Below are 20150 nucleotides of genomic sequence, written 5' to 3' on the forward strand. Positions count from 1 at the left end.
AGCACGTTGTAGACTCAAGAAACAACTACAGGCATTTTTTTTCTCAAACAGTGCTCATATCATTGATTAAATAGGTTTAGGTCAAGTGTGCTCCTTACACTTCCATAGTTCAGGTGACAACTGTTCCTACCATCCAACACAATATAAAGTAGCCTACAGACTGACAACTCGGCCAACCCACTAGTCAGCTAGCCGGAGTAGCTTACTTGTTAGAAAAGTAAAAGCCCTGATACTGCCCGTTCTCTAATGTGGAGAACGCGTCACGCCCTATTTCATACAGTCTATAGTCCCACCAAACGTTCAGAATTTTGCAATTCAACCTTAATTACTTCAGTTTCTATGAAGAGCATTTGTACGATACAAATAGGACAGACTTTTGACGAATTGTTAGACGAAATTCATCAGTTCAATTGGCAAACATGCAACCACCAAGATGTCTTCTTACAACGTTAACGTTAGCTCAAGTGTTTCTAAAATGAACAGCTATCGTTAGCGCTAAGAATCAGGTCAAGCTGGTCCCTGTCGCCCATCTGATATTTTGACTAGGAATATCTTTGACGGGCAAATTATCTGGGCATCTTCACAGAAGTAAAGCGCTGATGAGTGGATCACATGTAATGTGTCAATAGCCAGCAGTATGCTATAACATATAACGACACTCGGGGTAACAATAATTTGGCAATATTGTGAATTGAACTCAAGGACGGTGGGATTCCCGTTAACGTTATGCGTACTAACGTTGACGCTAGCTAGCTTAACTCATGTTGGGCCATCCTTTATTGGTATAAAACAACTTATTTCATGGTGTATAGCTACTTACCAAGTCAAGAATGTTTACTTTGAGGTCAAATATAATCCCATGTCGCTGTCCGTTACCAACACTGACATGCCTTTTTCTTTTAGGACAAATAAGTATTTACTATATTTGAAGGTTTTACAGCACACAGCCATGACAACACGCCCATGCATTGCGTCACTACTAATGTTGCCTTCACGTGATCCTCGTTATAAACATAACAATCCTGAATTCAACTACGTTTGATTTCAAGTAACCAGCCGCAGAAAATAAAACATCTTCTCAGGTTGACGTGCTTTGCTGCATTATTAAATTCAATAGAATTTTGTTGCATAATTATGCATTTTCAGTGTCTGTACAGATACCATTTTATCTGTACGGTTTCCCTTCTCATTCGGCAGCATACTCAGCGACGTGCAGTTCTGAAAGACAACCATTGTCAGCAATAACCACTGCACATTACCCCCAAAACAATTGCTTAACAGACTGGACTTAATAGGAATAGAATAACTTGTATAACTCTATAGGAATATAGTTACATATACGTTTTAACTTTGCAATGTGCCAATGTGCAAAACAACAATCTACACAAATCATTTGATATAAATTGAAAGAAAAAAAGTAATTTGTTCAGAAGAGTTGCCTATTAGGGAAAGTGTGTATATAAAAACAGCACAAAGAAATCACATTGTCACAATTTCCCAAATCACCACTTGTAATTAAGTCTTTTTCGGGCCATGCTGGCCATGGGGCCTCAGACCTTTAGTTGGCTCATCAGGCCTGATATGTGTCCTCTCGCTCATTTCTTATCAATTAACTCAAAGTGTAACATGAATGCCTGCGAGGAGTCACAGGGTTAAACATCTAAACGACTGTACTTCACATCAGCCAAATCTTCCATTTAACTTCACAGTATGATCATATTAATATTATATATATATATATATATATATATATATATATATATATATATATATATATATATATATATATATATATATATATATATATATTCTGAAACACAGACAAAGGCTGATGTAAACTTGTTTATTAGAATTTAAATTAACTTTTTACAATATTTACAACATGGCAGTGGCAATTAATAATTTCCAATTCAGGGCTGTGGGTGTAAACTTGAGCACTCACAGACAACCCACACAGATGCATTACATTACATTACATTACATGTCATTTAGCTGACGCTTTGAGGCGAGAAACAGGTAATTATTAAAATTAAGCTTGGTGTGAGCTTCTCATTGAAACACCATATTAAAGTATTTGAGTCTGAATGTACTCAAACACCGTAATTAATGGGAAAATGCTTTTTCCAAAAGCAGTGAATGAATGAAGGACAATGAATACTACATGCCACACAGATTGCATGCACAGTAATACAAATGTTACATCAAAATACATACTGTAATGTCTGATAATGATAGGGATTCTGTGCTTTCTACGCTTTTGTTTCAAAATAACGTTCTTCAGAAGAGGTCTATATTTTAGGGAGTTTCTAAGAGATATTACAGGATGACATAAACATGAGAGTTTGAGAGTTACAGGAGAGTAAACAGCAGTTTAAGAACAAATGAAAATGGTCAAAGGAAAAGTTGTTCTACAGTTAGGGTATATATCCTCATCAAATTATTACATTTGTATATAATCATTTGAAGACACATCATGTACAAATAATTAGACCTACCAGTTGAACAAATGGTTCTGACCCCACAGGAATAACAGAGCCTGTAAAGGTTTCTGTGCATGTTGGCTCAATGGTTGTCCAATACCGCCCCCTGCTGACAAATACCACACTACACATATCCAGAGTTTTATGTAAATGTACTTTTTGAATGCTGACTGTAAAAAAAGTTATATCCTCCTGCATTATGGGCTACTTAATCTATATTGATTCTATTCAATTACTGAGTTCTGTTTGTATGATTTGTTTGAATTAAACAATACAGTACAACTTTGATTGAAAACAGTAAGGTGACATGTTGCCCCAACTTTGTATCTCTCTCTACCAACACTGCGTAAAGGAATATGTGTGGTCGTTCAAACCTAGGGCCTACATTTTTGGTCCAACAAAAAAATATTATTTTCCATTTTGCATTTAAAAAACCCATCGGACAGCCATTTAACTGCCACATTTGTACACACATAAAAGGTGCTGCTTTATCACTATATGTACTATGTTTCATCTCAAATGAAGCCTCTATCAATGTTTTTCCATGTTTCTTTTTTTCACCGTTTACCGTTTTTTTTGCCATTAAAATAATACTTATCAAATTGCTCACTTTGCATGTTATATTGTATCATCACATTTGTTTAGGCTGCAAGAAAAGTTAACTCCAAAACGAACACATGGGATATTAGAGTCAGTGAGTTTTATTACAATCCAACGAAATACTATTTGGCTCTCCAAGGAATAAAAACCTCAATGAACAAGTTAACAGCATGAACCGTGCAGAGAATACAATTTTAAGAATAATGGTTTATTGATGTTTTTAGGTATCATGTTGTTTTGCATCTTGGAGAACAATAAATATGGCAACTGTAGGTATTGTTTGTCCTTACATGATGAAAATGTTGCCTGCCTATACAAAATGACACCAACACTTGTTACTTTTACCAACACATTACAGCAGGCTTAATACTGAAAAATTACATCTGATTAAACCTTGTCACAGAGGAGGACCTAAACTAAATCTCTGTTCAACATATAAATATGACAATAAATTAAACCAGCGAAAGCCCTCAGATAGCTTTGTACAAATCCAAATAGGTACATAAACTAGTCTGTATTAAAACAACACAAATTTGAAATATCAAAGCTAATTAATCATAGTGACGGTAAGCTGCCAGGAGGTGCCAGAATTATCCCAAACACATAGAAAAGTCCCATGAGGAGGTTGAGCTTGGCCGTCTTCTGGGGGATCTTGGCGTAGCATTGGCTGCGGAACTGCTTCTCCAGGGGGAAGGCCATGGGCAGCGTGAGCAGAGGCAGCGCCATGCTGATGGTGTAACGGGTAGCGAGGATGCAGAAGAGCACGTAGGGGACGAAAAGCAGGAGGTTGTAGAGAACGTAGGACAGCGTGGGGCCTATGAGGATGGCCAGGGTGACGATGCCCGCCTGCTTGTCAGAGTCCATGTCTCTAGTGTTGTTGCTGTGGAGGATGGCTTCTGTGTTGAGGGCCAGCGGGATGGCGTACACCAGCGGCAGCACTGACAGATAGCCGACCTGCACCGCGTGGGAAAACATGACCGCCAGTGGGCCAAAGGTGATGAGGATTACCACGTCTCCCAGGGCCACGTACTTGAGGCCGATGCCTGGGGGGAAAAAAAGTAAATAGAAGCCACATTTAACCTTTTGATTATTGGTTGTCCACAAAGTGCCATCAAATTCTGAAAGTACAGAGGTATAGTATCTGTTCACAGTTTGATTCATACTCTCTTGTTCCATAGGTGCAAATCAGGGCAGTCAATTGTAGTATTTGGTACACATTAAAACTTGTGTTACACTGAGCCTCACGGGCAAACTCAATAGGCTAATATTAGTAAAAGCTGTCTTAATTACTATGAACATAGTCTTCAGGGTTAGTGGCATTCTTACTTGTAGTCCTTAGTATGGATCATGCTTAAAAAACACTGGATCTTACACGTCACTTAATTAGTGGTGGAATGTAACTAAGTGCGTTTACTCAAATACTTTGCTGTACAAACCCAGGTTGTAACGCAGGGTATTTGTAGTATTTGTAGTCTCAAGTATTTGTAGTCTCAAAGCCCAAGCTGTGCAAGGATCTGTACCAAACAAAGATTTTTTTCTTTAGTCTGTAGGATACGATTTGTAGGTCGGGACATCTCTGCAGCACCACAATACTTAATTCAGAATTGTTTGACACATACGATATTTTGCCATTAACAAATATTGCGCCCCCCCTGCAATTTGGATATTGCACTAGTCCATATTGCGATTTCGATACAATTGCGATTAATTGTGCACCCCTATTTACCACCACAAGTAAAACAGACCTTTATGTGTATCGGTGAGAGTAGAGTTCCCCTATAATTAATTGTTTGTATCTACATTAAGGGAAAACATTGTTAGGTTAAAAACACCAAAACAATATTGGCCTGAATCGCACTGAGAGGCTGCAATAGAAAAGAGCTTCCTCTCATTAAAACAAGCTGCAAGATGTCATTCAGAAATGCACTTCACTTCATGAAGAAATGTAACACATCAGTGTCATGTTCACACTGACTGCCTCAAATTGCCAGTTCACCCAAAATACAGGTGACTGTAGCTCAGTTAGTAGGGTCGGGGGTTAAAGGTAAGGGGAACTGTTAAAGCTGACAACAGCGTCTTGACACATAAAACCTTAACTATTTGAGTAGCTAAACAAGTGACACCTTTATGTTTCAGGTGAACTGACCATTCAACTGCTGCGAGTAAATGTTACTTCCGATACCAGATGTACTTATCAGTGTATGTTTTTCTGCCCTTTAGTAAATACACATGACAGAGTAACCACTTTCCTGGTATCATACGCAAGTTCCTATTATACAAACACTAGTCTCGCTTTACAAGACCCTCCTCCACAGTGCTGCGGAATGGGAGAAAAAAAAAACGTGCTCTGGTTTATTGGCATTTTCCTTAAACCAATCACAATCGTCATGGGCGACGCTAAGCACCACACGGAGCCGCTGCAAAATAGCCTCGGGGAGGAACCTGTTTTGGTGGAACGTGTACGTTCAAAAGTTGTTTTAGTCGTGCGAGAGAAAACTAAGATTGGACAGATAGTCTAGCTAGCTGTCTGGATTTACCCTGCAGAGATCTGAGGAGCAGTTAACCATAGTCCTCAGATATCGACCAGAGTTTAAAATGTGCGTGCGTGCATATTTTCGGTGGGGTGGCAGATGATGAAGTGAGCCAGCAATCCAAGTTAATATTTCACTCACCTCCAGTGTATAAAAAAGAGCTGGACAGTCCCCCGAAGTAAATAAGGGCTAGGTGTTCCAGTCTAAGTGTAGACAGAAAATAGAGCAGAGTGGCACACAAGCACCCCAAGGAATATAACAATGCTCCAAACATAACAACATCCTGCGGTGCCAAGATTTCATCCACAAGAGTCCTATCGTCACTCTTCTTGTGGTCAATCCCTTTGGAGAAGTCATAGTAGGTGTTTACAAGGTTGCCTGCCCCATGGACTACAAGGACGGTCACTGCACACACCATCAGGATGACCAAGTCCACAGAACCCTCCAGTTTGTACGCCAAAGCGCTGCCGAGGGCCACTGGTGTGAGCGAGGCACTGAAGCTCCACGGTCTCAGTGCTAGCACATAGGCCGCACACTTCTGCCTCACATGCGAAGCAACACGGGCCATCCTCGACATGTGGGTAGTGCCTGGAGGATGATTGACCAAGTTGCTCAGACCAGTCTGCCATTGTTGACTATTGTGACCATTTGATCCAGCCAGTACAAATGTTTGTGCCATGCTTTGTTTCTGCTCTTTGGCCATTCCTCTGCAAAGGGTCTAAAGTACCAGCAACGTTCCCAAATGTCAGAGTCTGGTGCTCCTGTAGCAGTAAAAACAAAAAAGAATTACAATAACAGTTGATGTTGCATAACAAGCAACAGCCTTGATAGATATTGTACCAGTTCTCCTATATAACAATAGGGCTGAGTAACAGATTTCAATACTTTGAGGGCCAATGAAATGTGCTGTAGCATTGTATATGGAAAAGTGTCCACAATAACTTGAGATTAAAGTATTGTTTTGGCATAAATACAGAAAAAAGAAACTGGTATCATAGCAGCATCAATAAACATTTCCACAGATAATTGACTAGCACTAATATTTAAAAATAAATGCCACACCACAAATGTTGCCTTCCTTTCAGAAATACTCAGATGACCGAATCTTATATTTCCCTAAAGGTATTTGATATCTTTTTTTTTTTTTTTTTTTACATAATCAGACAATTTGAGATTTTTCTGGGAATATAGACCGAGTTGTTCACATTATTTCACAAAGTATACTTACTTTTTAAGTATGAATATTAATTGCATGACAAATATTGTTGCTGCAGCAGATCAGATCACAGCAGGCCCACTGGCTGGAGGGGGAATAGTCTATTATAGTTGCCAGCAATGTAATAAAGTGACTATGACATAACGTTACAGTAACGGTGCTTCCAGCCACTTGCCTTGAAAGTAAAGTGGGTGTTGTCGAAGCTGTAAAAACAGTGGCCAATTGTTTAGCTTGCCAATACATTTGGCATTTCGTTAAATACTACCCACACTCAAATGCTGGAGACACTGCTATCGGGAGAAACCAACACACTTGCCACCTAGCTAGATAAGGGCACAATACCCGGGAGGGGGCAAAAAACCTCAGGCTAACTACTGAGATTATGGGATTAAAACTAACTGGTTAGCCACCGAGCTAACGTCTCTGTGCAGGGACAAATGTCTGACAGCAGAATTTACCTGTTATGTCTTCAACATCCGATACAAACTTGGTTTCTCTCCACTTAAAAACATATTTCTGTGCCCGTTGAGTCTGGTACAGTGAGAGACAATTACATAGCTAACGTGTCAACCTCGAAAGTACTGGTTGGCTAACCGTTCTGCATCTGACGGGAGCCATTTCCTCCGCCAGAGGTGCAACTTTGCACAGAGGTCGAAGAAACCATTTCTCATACAATGGTTCCGCCTAGCCTTTTGTTCCTACAGGCAATTTGGCAAAACCACAACACGAAAAATAATAGGCTAAAATATTCAATTTATATCGAGACGTTAAATACTAAACCTTGATTAATTAGAATTGTTTCTGCACAGATTTTAAAGAACAAGGCTTGCAGTATTTTTTTTACAGAAGCTAAAAAAGAATTATTAAAATCTTCTTATCATCAGAAAATCAGAACTCAGAAAAGGTTTTATTTCCACAATAAGTACACTTATGTGGAATTTGCCTTGGTGAAATACAAGGCGACAAGGCGTTTTGGTATACATACATCATAGTTCATATCTTCATAGGTAGGCCATGTCATTGTTTCCACCCACCCAAGCTCTCTGTGAAGACAATAACAAATTATGATAAAATACTGAGTGCCTAAGAAAAAAACAAAACAAAAACGAAATCACAGTAGAGGAAATTTAAAGGGGGTAAGTATAGGCTGCAGTGTATCTATAGAACCATTTTATGAACAGAAACTTGTAACAGTATGAATGGCGGCCCAAGTCGGGCCCACGTTTATATAACTAAAGCTGAACCATAACACAGCCCTGTTGCTACCAACAAATTAAACTATTCAGAGTAGTTGATACAGAGTGGTCCATATGGGCTTTTAGTGGAATGAGAAGCAGAACTGCAGTTTCTTTTCTCTTTCAACAAATGTAAACAAGGTGCTGATGACAAAGTGCAACTGCAACATTCCTGCATGCAGGTAGGTACAGTGCAGTTCAATGAAACAGTGACTTGCCCACACTCCCATTCTAAAGCAAAGGGTAAAGAGTTGCCAATATAAAGAGGTTTAAGAAGCAATACAGTATTTTGGACACAGCATAGTATTAAGAGAACAAGAAACCACTTCACTTCTCAGTCCAGATTGGTTAGCTACTGATCACAAGTATATTTCTTTGCTGAAAAACATTTCATGGTATAACAGAAGTAGATTCTTTTTAACCATGTGTTCACATAAACAAAAGCAGGTTGTCCCTCAAAGCTAATGTGTACAGGTAATTTAGAACAAAGACTGCAACAATTCTTCTTGGCTGCTATTAACTTGAAGAAAAAAAAAGGCTAATTATTTCTGTTAAGGTTGATAGGCAATTTTACAGCAGAAATGTTGACTTGTCAAAGGTAGGAAAAGCACAAGTGGAACTAATATTGTTAAAGCTAGCTCTATTCCACTTACGTGTCCCATAAGCCAAGCCAGCAAGTCAGCATGCACAATACCAGAACCCTGCGGGCATAATGAAATGCCGCCACTGCTATTATTATTAATTACACCTGCACTTTTCCTACAATGACATGTCCAAATGTCTGCTATTGAAAGTTGATACTTTACTGTAAGCATCAGCTGTGTTCTTAGAGATCTTACAGTCCTGATTTAATCTTGTTTTCTTAATCATCAGAATAAAAGGGAAGTTCAAGCAATATTGTACCTAAAAAGCACAGGATCACATACTGTAATCAATTCCTCTATGCTGAGAATAGGTTAATACACTGAAACATGTTAATGTCAGGGTCACACTGAAGGGCAACAGATTGTTGTTTTTGTTTTAGGGACCTTTCTCTGGGATGGGATGTTGCATTAGACACTATTGGTTTGGTATGAAGGTGGGGCAAGAAAACTGAATAAACTGTGACAAGAAAATTTTAATAGTAATTACTATTACTATTCTGTAACTGCGGGCATTTTAATGAAATTAAACTCATAGAACATCCCTGGGAGTTCCTAAACTGAACTTTACTTTGACTACCCAGAAATAACACATTTTATTCAGTTTAGCTAATAGTATTCAATGTTGCTCAAAATCACATTTTTCACACAACCAGTAGGCTATGTTCCACATTCAGCAGTTGCGGCCCATGTAGCCTACACTTTACATGTGCCAGAATGCGCCATAGGCTACGGTAGAAGGCAATGGCTTGCACAAGGGGTGAGGTGTCTTGTGTGCAAAAGTAGTCCCTTCTACAATTTGGCAGTAGGCTACTACAAACTAAATAAACTTTGCCATGCCACCCTGTTTTGTTTTCTACCCTGCCCTGAAACTGCCTGAGCATGCCACATTGGGATAGGGAGAAGACTAAACTACTTTTTCCCCCCACCCAGCAGCATTAAATTAACCTCAGAAAGTCATGTTCAAAATAGGCCAACTGGTTCTGCTTTAACGGAGCTCCAGTGGCTTGATGGACCGAGCGGTTTTCAGCACTTTGGTTTTCATAAGATCGTCTCGACACTGACCCCCTGCCCCATCTACAGTAATATGAGCCCAGTTTTCTGGCAGGCGTACGGTGCGGAAGAGAGCAGAGCTGATGCAGTCTGCACTGCTTTCACTACCCGGTCCGTGTATGGTCCGCAGGTTTAACTGCGCTGCCGCACACAGCACCAGCAGCTACCCACGTAGTAGCACACTGCCGAAACGGGCAATGGCCAAGAAGTAGGGTTCCCGGGCATATATGGTAAAATCTGTGTAGTGTTCGCTGAGGGATTATTATTTTTTCCTGGAGGTGTGATATCGCAGCCATGGTGTGCTGTCAGACTCCCAGAAGTTTACGCTGCGGCGACTGGGGCTTCGCTCCTCTGCTGGCTGCCGCGCTGCTCAGTCTTCTGTTTGCAGGGATGCAGCAAACCACAGCTTTTCCCTCCTGGAGGTTAGAGGTATGCTGTGACCACTTCATAATATGTAAGAACTGTGACTGCAACTGTAAACTCCAATGTATTGTCTTGGTTTGTAATTATTAAGTTATATAAGTAAGTTGTTTCCTTCATCGTTTCAAAAGACACAGCACCAAACTCCATTCAAAAATCGGTGACTTAACATTTAGGCTACCCTACGTTTCTGTGAAGCTACATAGCCTACTAGGAATGCTAAGGCTTGAAATATTTTTAATTAGGCTATTAAAAGCCAGTTTTGACATCGGCATATACAGCAATTACTTATGTCAAAGAGTAACTAACTTTTTTAAAGTAAATTATAGGCTAGAAATCCTATTCACTTGCACTAATAGTTGTAGGCTAGTTGTGAACCCAAATGTGGAAGTTTAAATTATATTGAAATAAAGTGATACATGGTGGATCCTTTATTTCCCGAATTCACCAAAGGTAAATAAAGATAATTAATCTGCCTTGTCATCTGTTGTTCAAGTCGTGTATATTTAACAGTGGGTAAAATAAAATGAAAAGCTAACATTTGTTAGTAAAGTATGGTCAGAACTAGAATTAACAGTCAACGATTTTTCAAAGTAGCCTAAGCATCCCTCACATAATTTTCCTTCACTGTTATCGTGCTGAAGTTCTGCATAAGAAGAATTTCAGTCATTTCTTCGGTCTCTTAAAACGTTGCATAAAGTCACTCAATTACAGCTTAGCCATGGCAACCTACCGTGCATTAGTTTGATGAATGCCATAATTAGATTAGGCAATGGAATGGATGACATGTACAGTGAATTGGATAAATGTGTTCCTCCAGACTGCCACCCACCCACTGTGATACAGAGCTGCAGGGATAGCTTTATGTCATTTCTCAATGTGTGTCAATCAAGAACACTGCTGTTGAGAATTACATAACTGCCTTAGATAAGCTTCTTGGCTAGCAGAATGAATCAAAGCATAAGTAAAAGACACATTGGAGCCTAAATTGATCAGTTAGTGAATAAAGTTAGGTCACAATGCAGTCAAAGAGCATTGTTTTCTTTTATGTATACTGAAAATAATGCACTATTTGCATAAGTCAAAATCTAGATATAAACATTGACAATCAATTTTACACCAGCAATCTACTATATGTTCAGACTATTTCACTTTGTTGAATTATATACAGAAAATAGCCTTTGTTAAATAAGGATATAAATCATAATCCGTTTTAACAGTGTCTCTGGGACTGAAGTTAAACTCTTCCAGACTAGCCCCAGGGTCTTCTGGGATTCGTCCTCAGAAGTTTTGCCCTCAGAGTCAGCGCTCCACCACTGGCTTCAAGGTTTAGTCTAGCGCGTTTGTTCGGCCCTCATGGTTTATGGTTCATCTCTATTTGTGCCAAAAGTGTGAGACTACATTTGCAGTGAATATAACAAGACACGACACCGAAAGAACTGCACTGGCCTTACTACATTAAACACCTCATAAATCACAGACTCCAGTGTGTTAGCTGAGGTCAGGAAAGCAACTGTTGTATAAAAAAAGAAATAGACCAGTATGTATAATACAATACAGAAACATTATATTTAACATCAGATTAAAAAAGGCCATTCAGTTCAACAGCAGTGTGGGACAGTCTGCCAGACTGCTTGCCCCTGTTTCACTATTTTTGTAGGAAATGAAGGAAGTACTGCATCTATTTGTCTTGACCGGGCAAAGCAGGAACAGGAATTCAAGAGGATAGGGTGTAGAATACAAAGTGAAGGGAGTGTCTTTGAGGTTTGCTCTCCATCTTCAGTACTTTTTCCCAGTAAGAAGACATGCACAGGAGCACATGTTGCATAGGTTGTGACCGAATGAGTAATTTAAATTATTTATTGTGTTCTTAATAAGTGAAATGATCAAATTCATGAAAATAAAAAAAAAAAGATTTAAAAAAACAAAAACATTCAGCAAAATGAGTATAATTTTGTGGCCTGGAAATCCAGACCCAAATCTGAAAGATTAAGGGTCTGGCAATGAGTAATGAAAATGGCTCAACTCAAGGGGCGGCACCAAGCATGCATTTGAAAATATCACTGCACGCAAAATTTGGATAACACTACGACCAATCACAACAATACACGGGGTGACGTATCCACAGCGTACCCACACGTTTAGCTACCAGCGGAGCTAACTGGTAGATTAAACTCTTGCCATATCCGGTCGGCAGAGGAACGACTGGAGCGCCGTCTTCTGTTCCTCTTTTAGATAAAAAAAAAACAAGTCTAACTCGTTTATTGTAGCGGCCAGAGCCGTTTCAAACAACTGGTGTTCATCCGTAGCCATCTTGCAAAGTTTATTAATGACTTTGACGTCGCAGCGCTGTCGTCATCTTTTTAGCTCGCCTCTGGCCCGCCTATATCAGATACACCGATGTGATTGGTGCAGCTCAGCTACAAGGGCATAGTTAATGAGCATAATTACTGAATGCCAGAGTGACTCGCTGAGCAAATTCTAATTAAACTCTGGATTTCCAGGGGAATAATTTTGTAGGCTATAGCAGAAATAGGTTTTTCTTGCTCTCATTTCCTGTTAATCATCTTACAACCCAGAGGTCAGGAACCACTGCATTAAATGACAATTATTTTTATACTAGTGTATTAGTCCTAGTATGGTATGATTGTACAGTATATACCATCAAGGCCTCCGTATGCTTTAAACAAACTAGCTCTTATTATGTGTTGTCTGACCAAGTTTTCAGGCAAAAGCATTTACAGCTGTCTGAATGGACACACTTAAGGCGGCAAAAAGCCCGCTGTCATAGAGACGAGTGAGACAATCAATCGTAAAAATGGGAATAACAGTACACACTTTCTGTCAGACTCTCCACGAAGGAATTCCGAGTCTTGAAAAGTGATGGCAGTAGTTGTGTGAAAAACAAAAGCTTGAGACAGCCTACTTTCACACACCTGGCCAAACGCTGTGTAAAGGGAGTGTTTGTTGGATTGTCTTTTTTGAAAGAACTTCAAATTCCAAAAGGACATTTTTCAACGCTGTTGGACAATAACTTAGTTTGAAGTATATTAAGGCCTTTACACTTCTCACTGCAACCTGTATGTTGTTGGCAGGCTCTCTTCACATCTTACACTTGATTTACAGTTTTTACACTTGTCAGTCTCCAAGCACATATAAGGTTAAAACATGTAAATTGCCCTTTGTAAAGAAATCAAGATTCAAGGTACGTGGGCGGTCGTATGTAGCTTCAGAAGTTTTTCAGTTTTAATGCACATTTTATTCAATCCTTCTTAAATGTATCAGTCGGGACAAGAAGCCTTCCTGCTGTCAAGCAGAATGGGCTCTTTGGGTCAGAATCGACTTCCAAGTGTTGGAAAAGTGGATTTATTACTTAAACCCATCTCCATAAAAAGTTATAGACTTTATCAACTGGTGCGATCACTATTATGGAATATCGCAGCCAAGGCAAACCACAACTTACCTTCCGTCAAAGAATATTTATGAAAGCACTGAAATGCAAAACACCCACAGCCGGCCTTTCAAAGCAATAAAAATATCATAGAATCCAGGTGTGATGATTTGGAGTCGATGTGACCCATCCCCAAAGGGACATCAGACACAACCTATCTGTGAAAAGGCTCATACTTTATGTTTGGAAAGCACAAGCACTTTTACTGCTGACCACCTCCCGTTTCCCATAAGATGGAAATCTAGTACGTAACATCCAGATGCAAGGCACTGAAATCGCAGCAACTGAGTGCAGTCGTAACTGTCAAGATTACAAATGGAGTTCAATGCCTGCAGCTTCAGAAGTCAAACCCTTTCTGCAGATCCCAATAACAGCTTCAGATGTTCCGTCACTTGAGTGTGAGGTGATTAATTAAAGGTTTTTCTTTGTCCAAGGAAGAAGCTTACACCACTGTGTTGCTCATCGGGATCCGCAAAGAGGCCCGGTCCCAAGTGCTTCACCTCTCCAGGAACAAGCGCTACACCCTCACCCCGGAGCAGCTCAAATGGGACAAGTTCAAGCTAACATACAAGTATTCATTTGCAATTCGTCCTCTAGTCAACACAACAGCAAAGTACAGTTGTAGAAAATGGAAGATAAAAAAAAATAGCTGAAAGACAGCATAGTGAGGTAGACTGGTGTTGGTTTTGGCAGGAAAACAGATTTTTTTCAGTTGAAGTAGGCATTATCAAATGAAATCAGGAATTTTTTTACCCCAACTGGAAGAGCTTAGTCAATATCTTTTCACCTCACGTCAGTCAAAACGTCCATTTAAGGTTGTAGGGTCACTTACAGAACTCTCTGCTTGCATTTGTCAGAGGGGAAAATAAAGTAGTATATGGAGGACTCTTGCACCCACACTGCAATTGATTGGTTCCAAAAAAATTGGATTGTGCTGCACTAACTGTTTGGAGAAGATCCAATGACACTTTGTTCACTCTGGAATTGTGCAAAGATGATCCCATTAAGTCCTTTAAAAGAAGATTGGATTTAACCAAAGATGTGTGATCGCTGGGTTTTGGTGAACAAACTTTAGTGGACAGTGGACCAAAATATTAGCCAAATTTCAGTCATTCCTGAGTTAGTAAAACAACATCTCCATCTCTTCCATATTGACAGTGGATGTTACCGACTGATCACTATCTGATTCGTATTAAAAGTATCCATATCGGTCTAAGCCTAGCCGAGATATAAGAGAATATCAAGTAATGGAGCTGTTTGCAGTGCTTGTGGGAATTCTGTCTGAACAGTAGCCATTGTGTTTTGGCAGATTCCTTTGCTGTGGAAGAATGTGTGTAACAGCCAGTAATAACCACATAATGCTGTTGTTTCTGAGCAGGTTGCTCTCCTACCCTACAAACTTGATAAATGCCAGTGACACGCGTCGAGGCATCGCCAAGGCTTTTGGCATGTGGAGCGACGTCTCACCTTTCAGCTTCAGAGAGGTGCCAGCTGACCAAGAAGCGGCCATTAAGATCGGTGGGTACCTCTGCATGTGGCTGCATCAGTCCCCGACAGATGTTCCTTGGCTCCCGAGCTCCAGACTTCTGCTTTGTCGTCGCTGTTTTTTTTTCTCTCCGTGCTGTCATCGCAGAAATGTCTTCGCCTCCAAACGTATTAAATCACACTGACCGCGACTATATTACCAAGCTTATATTCAGCGTGATTCATAATTCTAAATGAAAAAAAAAGAAAGAAAAAGAAATGCTTAACAACTTCCATACATGTGTCGGCCTATGGTGAAGCAGTCTAAATTGTGCTTTATCTGTCCCTGTGGGTGTAAACTCCAGGCTCCTGCATATATTCTCAGTGACAGTGAGAGGAATGGTTGTCATCCTGTGGGGTGAAGGCTGAAGAAAGAGCTTTGTCTTTTGTAATTCATCACCCCCCTGCTGTTGTCTACACCCAGTGAAATAATGGAGTGAGGGCTTCCCTCCTCGGCTCTGAGGTATGTCTCTCTCTCTCTCTCTCTCTCTCTCTGTCTCTCTCTCTGTCTTGGCAGGCTTCTACCCCATCAACCACACGGACTGTCTGCAGTCCTACTTGCACCATTGTTTCGACGGCATCACAGGAGAATTGGCTCATGCTTTCTTCCCGCCAACTGGCGAGATTCACTTCGACGACCACGAATACTGGATTCTGGGAAACATGCGCTTTAGCTGGAAGAAAGGCATGGGTCTTTATCATGTTTGTTGATACTGCTAATGTTTAACCCATAAGGTGATGGATGCAGCAGACGCTGAGCTGGACAGCTCGCGGGGTGCACGGCAACTGAAAGAGAAAATAATCAACTGTACCTTTTGTTGCAGGGGTTTGGCTGACGGATCTTGTCCATGTGGCAACTCACGAAATCGGCCACGTCCTGGGACTCATGCACTCCTTGGACCCGAAAGCCATAATGCACCTGAATGCAACTCTGACGGGGCGCAAACTGATCACACAGGATGATGTGTGGGGTTTGCACCGTCTCTACGGTATGTTCACTATCCTTCTTACTTTTCTACCAGAACATTAATGGGAAAGCTCTCCTTTGGGGCTTCGACAATTGTTAATACATCTGACAACATTGTCAGTCATCCAGGACACAGGATGTCTAGTAGTAGTAAGTCAAATTGACTTATTTGGTTTTGAAGACATTTTGCAATTCATCCCAGGTGAACCACTGAAGCCTCTTGAATAAAATGGAAAACCTAAACAGCAAATCCAGTTCTCCTGCTGGGATCAGACTACATAATAGGTCTGATGGCCGACCCCTTGACAGACGTGCGGTGTCAGGAATCAAAAGAGTTGTCTGTATTAGTGGAAGACAACTGGCGCAGCATGTGATGAACCTCACAGCAGTTTGGCAACTTCTGCGAGTTCCAGGACGTTGGCGTTAAGCGCTTTACGTGCCAAAGCGGAAGAGGAATGATGTTGTTGGTGCTGTCAGGTGGAACGGGGACATTAGTCCCTGGCACCATCTTCCCCGATCACCTGCGCAATGGAAGTCACGAAAAAGACGTCAAGCCATGATTGTCTCTCGGCAAAGTCGGGGCTTCATCTTGACACAGTGACCATCTCGAAAAGCAGACATATTGTGTGGTCTGATCCCGGCATTAGAAGAATTACGTCTAGATACACTTGTGAAGAACCAGCTGCACAAAAACCTTTAATCCACTTTTGGCCACAATCGACCAGTATGTAGACTTCAGCGTTTGTCTTTGACGACACTGAACGTGGCATTAATGAAAGTTGTATAAACTACTCATGAGTCATCATTAGCGTGTATTATGGTGAGTCATTTTCATTGGAACAAATAGTAGATCAGAGATCCAAATTCTTTTGCTGCTGACTTGTCTGATCCTCCTCCTCCTCCTCCTCCTCCTCCTCCTCCTCCCCCTCTCCTCCAGGATGTTTGGACCGCTTATTTATCTGTCCGGCCTGGGCTCGGAAAGGCTATTGCGACAGCAAGCGTAAACTGATGCAGAAGCACTGCCCCTCCAGCTGTGATTTCTGTTACGGTAAGACGCAGCAGCAAAGCAGCAGCAGTCCAGTTAAAAAAAAAAAAAAAAATCTTTCTCTCAATTGAGCAGCTCAAGAAGCTGCTGTGAACCGTTTGCCAATGGAGCAACGGGAGCCAACAGGATCCAGCCATGCAGAGCGGCGATGGGGATTTTAGAGAATCTGATTTGAAGGGAGATTACACTTGCCACTGGAGGAGTTTGTGTTTAGTTCTGGAGAGTACCAGCATCCCAAGGGAGGAAATGTGTGTTTTAGCCCAGAACACTGACAGAGCAGAGCGCGTACCCATTAATTGCTGTCTCCACACCAAATATTGATAACACATGAGCCATCTGACAGCCTAAGCCACTCCAGGTTCATTGTGGGACGCACTGGTGCTCAGGTCTCCCCGTTGCACAACAGGAAATGGCTCCACTTAACCATGGCAGCCCTTAGATTGTGGCTTTCTGAGATTTTTGTCAGCAACAAGGGACAGCGCGGAGAGAGGCAAGAGGATACGATTCCTGGCTCGCAGTAATCTGTTCCTCATTGTTGATTGGGAGACGTTGTACGGCTGTGGAAAATTCCTAAGTGATTCCAAACCGCTGGAATTTCAGACTGCGGCTTGAGGGTTAGAGACACACAAGGTCAATTTGGATTTTTGCGGCATTAACGAGAGCGACTGTTTTTTAAGCAGGCTCTCGAGTTGATCACAAGGCGGCCCTGTTGTGTTTGTCAGAAACCAGATGGGAGAGATTATATTGATAAGACATCCGCGGCGCCGGCAGGTCAGGGGTTGTGAAAAGCGTATTAAGTGTCTGACGTGATAAGGTTTGTATCAAAAAGTCTGACGGTAATCCGAGTTTCAGGGAAAGTTGTAACATCTCCAGACGATGAAGTACACTGAGGTGTAGAATAATCTTCTTCTTCTTCTTCTTTCTCCCTGCTTCATTGCTCTCAGATGATTGGTCAGGATCAGTTTAAGATCGTTAAGGCTCTTAACTTTGGCGTGTCTTATTTTGGAGCATCAGCTTAAGTGTTTCTCTCCAATCCCCTTCAGAATTTCCTTTCCCCACTGTGGCTCCCACCGCGACACCCCCGAGGACCAAGCACAAGCTGGTCGTCGAGGGCAAGAAGCTCACTTTTCGATGTGGGAAGAAAATAGCATCGAAGAAAGGCAAAGTATAGTGAGTATATCGCTCTCTGATCTGTTATCAGTCCACCAAACCGCAGTGATGCGACAGCACGATTTCCAGTGGTCAAATGTAACAAAGCACATTTACTACTGTACATACGTACAAATTTGATGTACTTTTCATGCCACTTTCTACTCAACTACATTTCAGAGGGAAATATTGTACTCTTTACTCCACTAACATTAATCTGACATCTTCAGTTACTAGTTACTCTACAAATTAAGATGTTTGCACACAAAACACATGTAGTTATAGTTATTATAAACGAAAGTACCCAACAATATGTGGTTACACTTTACTAGAAGGTATCTACATAAGAGTGACATGACAAGGTGCAGCAGTACAGGTATCAGTCCTAATGACCTCAGCATCACAGGAAGTAGAGGAGGGCGACTAGGCCGCGCAAGGTGGGGCGTTGGGGGAGAAGGGGGTTGTTCTTTTTCAAGTGCGTTTGTCTGTTCTGTTTTTGTTTAAATGAAAAAAAAAATGAAAAAATGTATCATAAAAAAAAAATAAGAGTGACATGACACTGTCATGAACGTGTCATAAACATTGTAAACAAGTCATAAACGCTTATGACATAACGCTTCTGTCATTAAGTCTCGTTCGGTTTTTGTCATGACAAGTTAGGGTTCATGTGTCATGACACTGTCATGACAGTGTCATGTCACTCTTATGTAGATAGCGTCAAGTGAAGTGTTACCCGATATTTATGTCTACAAGTAAAGCTGAAATGATTAGCCAAATAAACACTTAGTGGATTGACAGAGCCGTTTCGATTGTTTCCCGTTTCTAAAATGTGAGGAGTACTTTTAATACTTTTAGTACAGTTTTCTGATGATACTTGCAGACTTTTACTTGAGTAATATTTTCAATGCAGGATTTCTCCTTGAAATAGAGTTTTGTTTTTTTACAGTGTGGTATTAGTAAGTGCAGGATCTGAATACTTGGTCCACCACTGATGATTTAACTGAGAGCCGTCTAACGCCTGACTCCTGTTTCAGCTGGTACAAGGACGGCGAGCTGCTGGAGTTCTCTCACCCAAACTACATCTCCCTGAAAGATGACCACATTACCATAGTGGCCAACGCCATCAACGAAGGCACGTACACCTGCATCGTGAAGAAAAAAGACAAAGTTCTAACAAACTACTCCTGGAGAGTGCGTGTGCGCTTCTGAAGGCTTCCGCACAATGAACAGGACGCATTTACACACATACGCTCACAAGAACACCTCATTCACCATGGGCACATATTTCTTTTTTTTTTTTTAAACTGTCTTTCCTTGTATCTTCCGCAAACAACTGTCTATCGTTGATTGTAACTGTGTAAATGCGTTTTTAATAGGTGCAAATAAATGTTACGTGACAAGTAGCATTCTAGTGAAAACACCATCTGTGAAAAGATGTTCATGAAAGATTAGTGCAGCCCCTGTCAGCTGTTTGGGACAATACGGTCTACTCTGGGCTCATCAAGACTGGATTTCTTCAAAGCTCTTGCTAAGGCAGTGGTGGTCCAAGGCCACCCAGGGGTTCTTGGGGTGCTCCCAGCAAAAAGTGGGAGCTAATTAGATATCACTGTAGTTTAATTCTAAAGACATTAGCTAAGCTGGACAATGCCTAGGAGTATCTTCTCATATACAATAAACACAAAATATTCCACTATACGTCCCCTGAGAAAAAATGTCATCCAATAAAACATCCACATCCCTAATGTGTTTTTGTTTAGGGGCCTAAAAACGTTTCAGGAGCCCTTGCTTAGATGAATGCGAAGTTACGCACTTACCAAAACTACTACAGCCAGAATAAG

General features: G+C 40.9%; 2 protein-coding genes across 5 annotated transcripts; one reads left to right on the forward strand and one right to left on the reverse strand.

Annotated features, from left to right (window-relative positions):
• Positions 1-3165: 3165 nt before the first annotated feature.
• On the reverse strand, positions 3166-7505 carry ubiad1 (UbiA prenyltransferase domain containing 1). Its single transcript, XM_028583226.1, has 3 exons — positions 7286-7505; positions 5753-6372; positions 3166-4123 (listed from the first exon to the last, which is right to left on the reverse strand). Exons 2-3 carry the CDS (start codon positions 6312-6314, stop codon positions 3636-3638), a joined length of 1050 nt encoding a protein of 349 aa, XP_028439027.1. The 5' UTR covers positions 6315-6372; positions 7286-7505; the 3' UTR covers positions 3166-3635.
• Positions 7506-9827: 2322 nt separating this feature from the next.
• Positions 9828-19715, forward strand: mmp23ba (matrix metallopeptidase 23ba). Of its 4 annotated transcripts, none has more exons than XM_028584109.1 (8): positions 9828-10185; positions 14062-14198; positions 15006-15145; positions 15669-15836; positions 15976-16140; positions 17056-17166; positions 18207-18333; positions 19259-19324. In XM_028584109.1, exons 1-8 carry the CDS (start codon positions 10051-10053, stop codon positions 19302-19304), a joined length of 1029 nt encoding a protein of 342 aa, XP_028439910.1. In that variant the 5' UTR covers positions 9828-10050; the 3' UTR covers positions 19305-19324. The 4 variants fall into 4 exon arrangements, with proteins under 4 accessions (XP_028439910.1, XP_028439909.1, XP_028439908.1 ...); XM_028584107.1 differs by lacking the exon at positions 19259-19324 and adding an exon at positions 19347-19715 and having other exon boundaries at positions 9830-10185; XM_028584108.1 differs by lacking the exons at positions 17056-17166; positions 19259-19324 and adding an exon at positions 19347-19715 and having other exon boundaries at positions 9829-10185.
• The last annotated feature ends 435 nt before the right edge of the window (positions 19716-20150 follow it).

The sequence above is a fragment of the Perca flavescens genome, chromosome 7, assembly GCF_004354835.1.
Source record: "Perca flavescens isolate YP-PL-M2 chromosome 7, PFLA_1.0, whole genome shotgun sequence".
Lineage (NCBI taxonomy): Eukaryota > Metazoa > Chordata > Actinopteri > Perciformes > Percidae > Perca > Perca flavescens.

Coding starts and splice junctions, on each gene's coding strand:
- mmp23ba (XM_028584107.1), top strand. CDS start 10,051: ATGGTGTGCTGTCAGACTCCCAGAAGTTTACGCTGCGGCGACTGGGGC. Junction 10,186..14,061: donor TTCCCTCCTGGAGGTTAGAG/GTATGCTGTGAC, acceptor TCTTTGTCCAAG/GAAGAAGCTTACACCACTGT. Junction 18,334..19,346: donor TCGAAGAAAGGCAAAGTATA/GTGAGTATATCG, acceptor CTCCTGTTTCAG/CTGGTACAAGGACGGCGAGC.
- ubiad1 (XM_028583226.1), bottom strand. CDS start 6,314: ATGGCCAAAGAGCAGAAACAAAGCATGGCACAAACATTTGTACTGGCT. Junction 4,124..5,752: donor CTCTTTTTTATACACTGGAG/GTGAGTGAAATA, acceptor TTTTCCCCCCAG/GCATCGGCCTCAAGTACGTG.